Source organism: Cervus canadensis, chromosome 5 (genome assembly GCF_019320065.1).
Source record: "Cervus canadensis isolate Bull #8, Minnesota chromosome 5, ASM1932006v1, whole genome shotgun sequence".
NCBI classification, from domain to species: Eukaryota; Metazoa; Chordata; class Mammalia; order Artiodactyla; family Cervidae; genus Cervus; species Cervus canadensis.
Genome location: NC_057390.1, coordinates 70,663,625 through 70,676,276, shown reverse-complemented (window position 1 = coordinate 70,676,276; position 12,652 = coordinate 70,663,625). Strand labels below are relative to the sequence as shown.

General features: G+C 40.7%; 1 protein-coding gene across 12 annotated transcripts in view; it reads left to right on the top strand.

Annotated features, from left to right (window-relative positions):
• NCOA1 (nuclear receptor coactivator 1) overlaps positions 1-6,637 on the top strand; it is a 203,635-nt gene extending 196,998 nt beyond the window's left edge. For 9 of the 12 annotated variants that reach the window (XM_043469211.1, XM_043469212.1, XM_043469209.1 and 6 more), the window contains 2 exons: positions 425-514; positions 4,267-6,637. In XM_043469211.1, coding sequence (XP_043325146.1) covers positions 425-514; positions 4,267-4,437 — 261 coding nt within the window. In that variant the 3' untranslated portion in view covers positions 4,438-6,637. Of the gene's footprint in view, positions 1-424; positions 515-4,124; positions 4,182-4,266 lie in introns of all 12 variants that reach the window. The other 3 variants (XM_043469221.1, XM_043469220.1, XM_043469219.1) reach the window with 3 other exon arrangements.
• The last annotated feature ends 6,015 nt before the right edge of the window (positions 6,638-12,652 follow it).

The window sequence follows — 12,652 nt, the reverse complement described above, 5'->3', positions numbered from 1 at the left end:
AGAGGATAAATCTGATCCCTGTTACTGAATCTTGCCTGGCAATGGAAGTGTTTTGCTAATTAACTTTTGTGAGTGTTGAATTAACTTTTTATTAAAGTTATCATATATAAGAATATAAAGAAGAGTATACAACTAGATGAATTTTCATACACTGAACACACCTTTATAACTATCACCTACATCAAGAAGCAGAACATTACCAGCAGCACCCCACAGGTTCTCCCCTTACACACTCCCTTACATCTCTCTCTACTCCTACGAAGGGAACCACTGTCCTGACTTCTTACTGCACAGTAAATTGCAAAGCTTGTTATTCCTGCTCTCTTCCCATTACTTTTCTGTAGGGGGATTGTTCCTCATTGAGGAATTTGGTCTTCAACTTAAACAACTAGATTGTAATTTGGTCTTGTACTTTCTTTAATAGATAAATGATCCAGCACTGAGACACACAGGCCTCTACTGCAACCAGCTCTCATCCACTGACCTTCTCAAAACAGAAGCAGATGGAACCCAGGTCAGTAAGACAGTTCTAAGCCCACAGCTGTCAAATTTTGTCTAGATACACAGGAAACTGTATAGCATCATGGTTGAGAGCATGACCTTGAGAGTCAGAGCTGGCTGTGAGTCCTGGCTCTGCTCTTAGTCATGTCATCCTGGGCGGGTTAGGGAACTTTCCTGAGTTGCTGTGTAACCAGCAGAACTAACCTGCTCATAGGATTATGAGAGGGTTAAATGAGTTAAGCTTTCAGAATGTTTAATCAACATTAAATGTCAGGATAAGGGATCACAAATGGTGACCACTAATTGCTATTTGTAAGTAAACACAGTGCTAAAACTTGTGTGTAATCAAAATACCTCAAAAGAGCTCAATAAATTCAGACAAAACGAAATGCATATTGTGTACTCTGCCTCCTCTTAGAAGTTTGTTTCAGAACAATACAAATAACAGGGGTGGCCACTTTCCTATATTAACATAAATTAAGATTTTTAAAAAGTATATAGGCCTTATGCGAAGGTGGAGGAAACATGAACAAAGAAACATGAGACATGTTTGCTCTTTAGGTGAACTGTGGTAAGACGTGAGGAAAGAAAGCTTATGATTTGCCAGGCATTGTGTTAGGCACTGTGTGCTTCATCTCATGTAAGCATCACTATAACCCTATGAAGGGGTCAGTTTCCCTTTTTTCTCACACAGATGAAGAAACAGAACCTGAGGAGATTTGACTGTGTAATTTACAGAAAAGAAAGTGGCAGAGCTGAGGTTCAAACTCAGGTCTTTCTAACACCAAAGTTCGTGCTCTTTCTGCCATACCACTTAGGGCCTGATAAAACATACAGACATATGCACATGAATTATTACATAACCAAAGAAGGCGAACACAAATTGGTTACAAGTAACAAAACCCATAAGCATTCAAAGAAAGGAGACATTGTGGAGATGGTCAGAAGAGCATTTATATAGGAGATGGGACTGAACTGGGCCTTGAAGGACAGTCAGCAGGGCTAGTGAATAGAAAGGTATTGTGGGTTTTGGAGGCTGGGGAAGGAAAGCTTGAGTGTGAAAGTCCAGGGGATTGGAAGTTAGAGGGCACAGAGACAGGGAAACAGCGATATCAGCATAGTCCTGGGAACCCACATCCACTGAGAAGAAAGGGTTTGTGACAAGAATTCATAGGAACTGAAAGTGGGAAAGTAGGTTGGGGCAAATTTCCAAGGGCCTTGAATGCTAAACTCTAAGGGATTCAAATTCAGTCCTGCGAATGGAGCTTCATTCCTGAAGGGGAACAGTGATGGAAGACCTAGTTTAGACTTCATCTTAAGGGGGAGAAGGAGAGAGGAAGAGCACTGGGCAACCAGCTCTGAAAGAGGAAAACCAGTTAGGGAACTGTGTTCATAGTTGGAGCCTCAGGAAATAGGATCTGAGTCCTGTGTGCTGTGTGAAGAGAGGCTTTTGTGCTGGGGGAATTGAGGTCTTCATTCACTAGAAGTTTTTTAAAAGTCTCATACTTACAGAGACATATACTGGAGTAACTCAACAAATTACTTAAGACAAAACAACTGAGTTTCAAAGTTCCTAAGTCCTGGGACAGTATTTGAATTGAAGTAGAAACTGCATCAGAAGATCTCAAGAGGTTGGGACTCAGCTCTCACATTACCCCTCTCACCTGGCAAATCATAAGCTTTGTTTTCGTATTGCCTTGCCTGTCTGTGAAGGTATAGCAGTATCAGAAGTCTTTTGGGAGTTTGGTTTAATCTTTTCAATTTTTAAAAGTTCTAAATAGGTGATCTTTTTTTAATATAGCATTCTTTTTAAAGGAGCAGAATTTTCTCACCTTTGCTTTATCATGCCCTTATTAGTAATTTTTTTTTGAGTTTAGAGGCACAAACACCTTATGTATTTCATACGTTGAAACATAAACAAGATTCTGTGTTATTTTATTTTTAAATCAGCCATTGCCTAAACGCACTGTAGTTTGTGTTTATGTTGAGTCTCAGTAGCAAAATCATCTTTCTATAGTGGCTCATCGTGAAATCTCTTTGCTCTAATGTTTTTGTACTTGCCAGATGAAAGCTGGGGAGTGAGTTAGGTAGAAGTATAAAGGTAGTTGTACACAAAAGGAGAAAGGAGAGAAGGACTAGGGGAGGATTCAAGGCTCTCTGCATTCGGAGAGCTGGGATGGGGAAAAGGAGAGAACGGGAACACAGGGGAATTGTTAACACAGAGAGAGATGAAGGCCAAGGCTGGAGCTTTAGAGGGAAAAGAGTAGGAATGAGAAGTTCTACAGAGAACAAAGGTGGGTGGAGGGCACAGAGGCAGCCACAGAATAGACTCAGACAGAGAGCTGGTGTATGTTAGGTACGCAAGGGAGAGCCCCGAAAAAGAAGAGCCAAATGGGAACCTGTGGGAACAAGAAGCGAAGTTTGGGAAACTGGGGGAAAGAGGAGGATGAGGAGAGAAACGACACTAATGTAAATAGAGATTTAATTCATCAGACACTAAAGACACTCGGCTCAGGAATCATCAGCGTTATCCGGGAGAGTGGAGGAGAGGTGAAAGTGACTCAAGTGAATCGAGAGGAGAAAACAGCAGGCATTAGGCTGATGAAGACATTGGATAGTCGGGAGATTTGACAGTTGGTCTGTTAAGGTTGATAGAAAGCAGCTTTTATTCAATTAGGATAGAAAAGTTTTCAAAAATGCTAAGTATGATTGGCATGAAGTTAGTGATGAAAGACCTCCAAAAAATCTATCACTAATCTAAAATACTCCCTGAACCTATTAAATACACACAAGTTTGCCAACTGCGGAGACAGATAGATGCATTGGATGCCTTAGAAGCCATCCCCACTGTTGGTCTAGAACATTCACAAGTGTGATACTGGCCTCATCAGTTCTACAAACGACTTTCTAATAATAAGGCTGGTTGGTAAAGACTAACTCTGGCTTTGTTTCTCTGATAGAAAATGTTAAAACTGTGTAACCTTAGACTTTTTAAAGGAATACATGCATTATTACTGAAAGTACTAAGCGCTTATGGAAAAACCGGAATGAACTTTTTGGCCAACCTGATAGTTAAAGGGAAAATTCACACTGTTCTCAGCTAGTAGTTTAGTGTTATTTTCAGCTCATGCGTTTGGATGGACTATCAGGAAAAAATAAGTTAAGTATAAAATTGTTCTACTAATATTTTGCTGTAATTCTAAAGGTAATATGTAAAGGAGCTATGTAATAGTATATTAGATACTACACAAATCCTCTGGACATTAATTTTAGTAATACTCATGTCCTGTTACTGAGTTGTGGTGGTTTTTATTTTGCTAATACTGAGTTAAAGCCTTTAATTTTCTAACATCATAAAGATTTTTTTTACCCTCCTAAAGTCATCCATAGAATACTTTTATAACCAGTTTTCCAAATAATATACCTGTTTTTTAAACCCACCACTGGATACCCAGACTGAAACTGGGCTTTTCCCAATCTTGGCAATATTAGCAATGATGCTCATTTTCAGTATTGATGGCAACCCTGTAGGAGGCTTGACCATTCCAATTTTGATTTTATTTTTAAAGTGTGAACTTTCCAGAACCCTGAGCAAAATGAGTGCAGCGATTTTCTTTTTGTAGGACAAGAAGACAGAAGAGTTCTTCTCTGTGGTGACTACAGACTAGAGGAATGCTCTAGTGAGTTTCCACTTCAAGTAGTACCCACTCATAAGCCGGGGGGGCAGACCCTTCTGTCTAAACACATCTTTTATTTGTGTTCCAGCAGGTGCAACAGGTTCAGGTGTTTGCTGACGTCCAGTGTACAGTGAATCTGGTAGGCGGGGACCCTTACCTGAACCAGCCTGGTCCACTGGGAACTCAAAAACCCACGGCAGGACCACAGACCCCCCAGGCCCAGCAGAAGAGCCTCCTTCAGCAGCTACTGACTGAATAACCACTTTTAAAGGAATGTGAAATTTAAATAATAGACCTACAGAGATATACAAATATATTATATATTTTTCTGAGATTTTTGATATCTCAATCTGCAGCCATTCTTCAGGTCCTAGCATTTGGAGCAAAAAAAAAAAAGAAAAAAAAGAAAAAAGTTCACTTTTGTTGGGAGATTGAGAGATGTTTTTGTTTCTTTTTTGTAAAGGCCTTGGATATTGATAAAATAACAAGGCAGAACAGTTGGACAATCTCTCTCTTGAGCCAAATTTAATTATTCTTATTTTTGTAATCAGTCATTGGCTTCTTATCTGGATGAAGACTTTTGGAGGAGAACCAGAAGGACGAGTTCTAAGGGGAAGATGCAGCTCCACTTCAGCTGGCTCAGTCCCAACCCTGCCAGGGAAGAAGGGCCCAGTGGGGCTTGGCCTGCGTCCGTCCACCAAAGGCTGTCACACGTCTCTGAATCAACAGCCCTACCCTTCCCAACCAGGCAGCTTGTGTGTACAATCAGCTTCTTCTAGCAACTCTGTATCTGTTGGCTTCGAGAGAATATTTTGCCTCCACATATGTACCCCTTCTCCTTTTTTTAAAGATGGATTTAAACCAAGATGCCTCCAGGAATGAGGACGAAATGAGTGTATTCACAGAGGAATCCAAAAAAAAAAAAAAATACAATTTTGGGGGAAAATGCAATAATTTTTTGATGAGATGGGTGAAGGACAAGAAGTGAGTTATGTCAGTTATTGTAGATACAATTCTCTGATTTAAATCTGGAAGAAAAAAAAGGCAGCCTGTTCTTTCTGCTTTTATTGTATTAACAGCTGAGGTTAGCTAAAGTTATTTAAAATAAAATTAAATTTATGATTCAAGTAGCTTATTTTTCCCTTTAAATCTCACTGTAAATATATTTGATTTCCTGTAGAAATTGATTTTCTTCTGTTTAATTTTATGGTTTTTATTATCATACTCTTGATTTTTCTAAACTTCTGTGTGTGGAAATATAACATTGATTGACTTGCAGTTACCTTTGGCTAGTAATATTTCATTATTTTAATAACCATGACACCACGTATGGATTTACTTTGGGTTTCAAATCAAAATGTCACTGCCAGAAAGAGCTGTTCCAGACGAGACTAGCGCCTCCTGCCCCGGCGTGTCCCTGGGATCAGCTGACTTGAGAGTGGTGCAAGGAATTCTCACCAGAAGTGCACAGACCACTTGTACAGAGAAAAAAGTAATACTCAAAGGAAAAATCTTCTTTTTTTTTTTTTAGATTGACTTTGGGAATTTGAATTCTCATCAGTGCAAATATAAATCTCTCTATCCTGCTCCGAGGCTAATTGGTACCACATCTTCCCTTTGTGTCTTGTCACTCTACCATGTCTTGTCTCATCCTGGCCTCAGAGTCAAGGACCCAGTGAACTGACTTTCTAGTTCTCGAAGTTCCAACTGAAAGGCCAGGAAAGCCTGAGAAAGGGATTGTGGAAGAAGCAAAGGTAGACCCCCTGTCCCTCGCCTTTACTGCCCGCCCCGGGCCTGTGAACGATGACAACATCTGACATTGTGCACCAGCTACCTCTGCTTCCATGGCAGAGAAAAGGCCATAAGAACTAACAATGGAAGAGGAGCACGGACTCAGACATCAAGGAAGAAGCCATTTTCCCAGGTCCTCTTTTCTGCATCTCATCACCCTTAGTTACAAGTAACATTGAACAGCATCTATTTAGAACCTATACCGAATAAAAAGATTGATGGAAGGGCTCAAGTGGGTAGCAACTGTGAAACAGAAACAGGACACTCAGTTACAAACATTCTTTTAGTTTTTCAGAAAAATGCATCCCTGATTTCATTCATTCCCAGCTTGAAAGCCCAGCCATATTACTCTATTCCCTCTCAAACTGTTCTAGGAGGTCATTTCTGTTTTGTTTGTGATACTTAGACATGCAGACTTCAGGAAGTTCACCTTTAACTTCAGCATTCCAGATGAAGTTTCCTGACTCAGTGCTTTTTGCATAAGGAACTTTAAAAAAAAAAAAACGGTAAGGAAAATTGGAGATGCTAACATCCTCCCCCATCCCAACTGCACCTTAAAGTATGCATGTCACCTTCAAGGTTTTATAATTGCACTGTTTGTTTTATGTATGTACAGATTAAAATTATTGCTACATTTGAGGAAAATAAAATTGCTTGCTTCTATGTAATTCCTGTCATTCCACAGGAAATTCACTTTTCCAGGTACTGAATCGATGAGTTGCCTCTTCTTTTACAGGGAGGAAAAGAAGCCTACATCGTGCAGAAATTGTCAAAACCCAAATGACTAATGATAATTAAAGGATAATAACAAAGGATCCCTGAAGCCAAAGCTCCTCAGAGTCACCCTAATACGAACCAGCCCAGGGAAATTTGAGAAGGTCTCAGTGATGGGAGGCTGTGAGGAAGTTCTAACTCTGGCCACTTGTCTGATGATTAAACGCTGTGGTCCTGCTGTTTCTTGACCCAGGAAATCAGGTCCAGGCAGCACTGCTTGGCCACGAGATAATCTCCTTCTCACAGTCATTGGTGTTTACAGACAGACATTTTTTATTACACAGATGTTGAAGCTTACTTGAGGCTCCTTCTTGGCAATGCATTTTATGAAAATCAGGCCCTATTTCTTGTTTGTGTGTTTTTAAGGCAACCAGATCTACCAGCACTTGGCCACCCAGAGCCAGTGGGGTAAGGAGGGTGAGCAAATGTGATTTTAGAGGGAAGAGAGGGGGTCTGTCACACACATACTCTCAGACATAACCACACACCGATTTTGTAGCTGTTGTCTGAAGTCATACTTTTGGGGGAGCAAAGCCTTTTTTCCAAAAGTCAGGATAAGGTGGGGGGGAAAAAAGGATATTTCTCTTAGATGAAGCTGAACATTGATTTAAATTTATCTTAAGGTAGGGGTGGGAAGGCATTGGAAAAGCAAATAGTAACAACTGAGGAAAAAGTACGGTTGATATAGAATTTCGTCTTGCCTAAGCAAAGTATGGTTTTGCCTAAGGTAGTTTCCACACTTGGAAGCTGTCTCCTGGGCCTTCCCAATCAAAGAGAAAGAAAGGACCGTTGTCCGTTTACATAGGAAGTTGTGCTGATTTCCTTGTTGATGTTAACTGCTCTTCCCAGAAGAGCTGCTCCACTTGAATACAGTGAATAATTCAGGGCAAGCTCAATCCTTGACCATTCCTGCTCCTCTGAAAAGAATCTTGATGATTTAATTAAGCCCATAAATTCTTTTTTATTGGAGAAATCTGCCAAAGGAAGCATTCCTCCATCCAGAACCCTTTCTGCAGCACTAAATTAGTTTTCTTTATATGCTTTATGTTCATTGCCACAAGAGCTCTTAACAAGATTGAAGAAGCACAAAGCTCTGTCCTCATTCAGCACATTTTACTGTCTTTATCCAGGGCACAGGATATGGAAGGAGTCAGAAAGATGTGAACCTTGCCCTCTCAGACCATATATACACATTGCAGGACTTGCATAGTTACAATCACAATTGGATAAAGTGGTATAAAGGAAGGGCTTCCCAGATGGCACCAGTGGTAAAGAACGCACCTCCTAATGCATGAGACATAAGAGACACAGGTTCAATCCCTGGGTCAGGAAGAGTCCCCTGGAGAGCATGGCAACCCACTCCAGTATCCTTGCCTGGAGAATCCCCTGGACAGAGAATTCTGGCAGGCTACAGTCGACGGGGTCGCAAAGAGTTGGGCATGACTGGAGCAACTGAGCACACATGGCGTAAAGGAGAGTTAGAAGTTGCTCTGTGCGTGAGACCTTGTCTGGTGACGCAAAGAAGGTTTCCTTGAGGAAGAAATTGTATTTGAAGTGAGGTTTGCAGGATGCAGAGGAAGGAGCTCAGTGCAGAGCACCCTGAGAGTTCTGAGAAATAGCGTATGTGAAGGAAGGCCTGGAGGCAGGAAAGAACCCCAGAGAGCTGCTCTTTTCAATTGGTAACCAGTGTTCTGAGTTCTCAAACATGTTATTAGAGTTATGTCAGCCAGTGGAATGAAAAGTAATTTAAATCAGCCTTTGGCTCCAGGAGGAATATGAACTAGGCTTTGGGATCCTCTCTTGGAAACTCTGCCAGCCAGTAGCTGAGGTCTCTTCCATAACAGCCCTATCCTGCCAGAAGTTAAGGCTTTTATAGCTTTTACACCATCTTTTGGAGCTGATGATAATTCTAAAATTTTAGGGAAAATAAATTTGCATTGCAACAATTTCTAAGGCACTTTATAGGTACATTATCTCATTTAAACCTCTGCAGTCCTCTGAGAAAGTTGTAAAGAGAAAGGTCATAAAAGAATCTGACTGCAATACAGGAGACGTGGGTTTGATCCCTGGGTTGGGAAGATGCCCTGAGAAGAACATGGTAACCCACTCCAGTATTCTTGCCTGGAGATTCCATGGACAGAGAAGCCTAGCAGGCTTCAGTGCCTGGGATTGCAGAGTTGGACACAACTGAGTAACACACACACTGGAACTGGGACTTGAAATCAACTCTTAATTCCAAGTTCTGGATGAACTGTTCTGGACTATATGATTTAGGACTTCATATGGAGTCTGCAGACTTTATGACTTTTAAAAACAGGCTTTGCAAATAAGGCCCCTTCTCTGGAGGCAGGCAGAGAGCCTGCCCTTTGGAAGTCTGAATGGGGGTGAGCTTTAGCATGAAGTCAGCAGGAGTCCCGACACAGTTTGGGAGAGGCATTCTGTCCCTGTGTATCTTAACAGGAAGTGAAGGCTCCATGAAATGGCAGTGTCATTCCCTTAGTGTGAGAGAACTTGGGAAAATGTGGGTCCCTTGTGGGGCAGGCGTAAAAAGGACTGGCCAGAAGATCCCTTTTGTGAGCCAAGAAATTTGGCTTCTTGGAGCAGATCACGGAGCATTCACTTTTTCTTCACTCTTGATCCTTCTGCAGACAACCAATCTTTCTATGCTGGAGGACAGCTCTGGTCTCATCATTGGCGCTTACCTTAGAACTTTGGTCATTTGTGCCACCAGCAGAACTAAGCAACGCCTAGAGGTATCTGTGGCCAACCTGAGACATTGGCTTGAGGAAAGAAGACTTAAAATGCTAAAGGAATAATTTCCATATTCCATCAGGTTTTCCTCCCACTCCAGTGCCCGGAGGTCCTAAGGTACAGAATAAAACAAACCTTGGAAGGAGTTTTTAGGATTAATACCATTTTATATGAGCTTGGGGTCGCACAGAGTCAGACACGACTGAAGTGACTTAGCAGCAGCAGCTGCAGTACAGACACTCTGATAGGAAGTGTGGGAAGCACAGACATTTGCCTGAAGTTCCCTCCTTCCTAGTAATGGAGATGATTATAATGAGTTAAATACTTTCACTTCTGCTCTGCCAGGCAATATGCTATGCTAATACTCTTGTGCTAACAATTTCTTTGTATAGCACATTCACATACAATATGTCATTTGATCTTCAAAATCCTACAAAGCAATGAGAGTAGGTCATAGTACCATCTTACAAATGGTGAAACTGAATCTCAGATAAATGGTCAGGTGGCTGATAAGTGCTAGACCCAAGAGTCCATCCTTGGGCTTTGTGATGAAACCAGCCATTGTTTCCACTGCCCAATTCAACTATTAAAAGCATCTTTAGACTGACATATAAAGACAGAGAATCCTGATGAATTAGAAGTTTTTCTCAGGAACTCAAGTTCCTTCAAAGCTTGCTGGAGTTTCTGTTTTGAAAATAAAATCTGGGCACTAATTTTGAATGTGTTAAAATACTGGTCTTTGATTTTTTGTATTTTAAATTTGTGCAAGGGAAATAGTTCTCAAGCAAGTCCCTGTATTCTCTGAACAATTTCATCTTTTCTCTTGAACACTGTGCTGCTTACATTAAAGTGCATCTTAAGTCCACTTTTCTAGCCAAGATCTCTCTTTAAGATTCAGTCCCTAATTTCCAACTGGTGAACATGACCATGTAGATGGATCCCACCTCAACTTTGCCTCCCCTCCACCCCCGCCCCCACCCGCACTTCAAACTTAAGCCCTAAACCAAATAACTTATCTCCTGATAAATAGCTTCTTTATCCCCTACCTCAGTTAATTGCATCATCATTCTGTTAGTGGTCATTTTCAACAACTTCATCCTACTCATATTAACTGAATTGTAAAAAAGTTGTCTTGTAATGCCTCATAGCTATCTTCTTTCTAAGCCTATTGGTCAGAGGTTGAATTCTGGACTGTTTTTGGTGGGGGTGACCGTAGTAACTACCTTCATGCCTTTTACAGTCATCCTTCACAGTCATCACAGAAGTCTCTTTTAACACAATCTTCAAAATCTGTTAGTGACTAATTCTTGCCTATAACTGATCTGAAATCTGCCATTTAAGCTTGATGACCCTCTACACTGTCCCGAAGCAAATGATCCTGCCACACTGATCTGGCCTTTATTCTTGGATTTGCTGTGTTCCCACGTCCACTGCCATATTCATTCTCTTTCCCCAGCCTGTAATGTTCCTCCTTTCTCCCTACTGCTCATCCTTCATGGCTTCAATTTAGATGCCCTCTCCATGAAGCCCTCCTTGGACCCTACACTTAGATTAGATTCTGTACTGCCTTGTGCAGTGTTGGGGCCTCCATTTGGCACTTGGGTATAGATATGTGTTTCTCTCCTCCACCAAATTGTAAGCTTATTAAAGAGGTTCACATCTCTCCTTTACCCCCCACTCACTGCCTTCTACATAGTCAGCTAATTGATCCAACTGCCAATTGAAGAAAGAGATTCAGAAGTAGTGTTTTAAATAAGGGAAACGAGCTGATAGACCAGGGGCTGAGTTTTCTGCCTAGAGTCTGGGTTGTTAAGCTAATGGAAGATTGCAGAGTGTCCAAGAGTTCAAGAAAAGATCATGATTCTATCCTGTTGATTGTTCCCTTTTTTCATGAAATGTGAGCCTCCACACATCTGGAGAATTTACGGAACATTAGCAGTTTTATATATACTGGGTCTCAGTTGTGGCACAAGGGATCTCTGTTGTCACATGCAGGGTCTTTCATTGTGGGGCACAGGCTCCGTGGTTTGCAGCACGTGGGCTCAGGAGTTGCAGTGTGGGGTTTTAGTTCCGTGACCAGGGATCAAACACATGTCCCCTGCATTGCAAAGCAGGCTCTTATCCACTGGACCAACCAGGGAAATCCCAGCAGATATCTTTAATACTTCCATTTTTGTAAAGGTGGTGTCTAAAAAAAATTAATGCACATATAAGTTACTCAAAAGTAGTACTTCATTACTGACTGATCAAGCTTTATATTTATTGATGACACATGCTACTATTACATCCTTTACTTTTCTCAGAAATTACTTCCCCACTGAAGATCAGCTGATATGACTGACTACACTTAATGAGAAAATAGAAAAAGGCAGATCAGGAGAGAGAATCCCTTCTGGTTTTCTCTCCCAAAGTGAGTATATAGAGTGCCCTACAAGTTGTTCACCTACAAGATAATACCACTGAGAAGTGATTCATGATGAAATTGAACAAGAGTAAGATGGCTTTTTGTGAAATTTTTATGAGAGATTGGCCTTTAAAACCAGTGCCTCTGGAAGCTGAGTGACTTAATCAACTTGGAAAGTGGACAGATGGGACAGGTAATGAACAGCAAGAGCTCCCTGTAACAGAACAAATGTCTTACCTGGAATTTTCCTCATACCTGAAGAGCCAGCCCTGCTTAGTTCTGCTTTGTTTGTTTTCAAATCTATAGTAATCTATTATACACCTGCCTGTACTAAATTTTAGGCTGCATATTTCCTGTTCATTTTTTTTAACTTGCAAACTTTTATAAAATAGGCATTAATTTTTAATTAGCTTTTATTTTTAATATTATTCTGATGTTGGCAATTGTGTTTTAAATGATAATTAGTAAGCTAGACTTTCAAAGTTCACCCAAAACCAACTGGGGAAAAGACTTTACATAGAAAGTACTCTATTTAAAGACTTATGTACATCTAAGCCTAAGGTTTAAAATTTCATCCTACCATCTCTTGAAAGCTTTATTAAAGCTTTTTATTAAGAACTTTTCATGTTCATATGAAAGTAGAAAGGTTAGTATAATGGGCTGGTTCTAGGTTTTTAAGTCAGTCTTTGATATGTAATTTTTATAACCCCAAATAAAGAGTCACTGTCAATTTTAAAAAGCAGGTTGTAGTTAG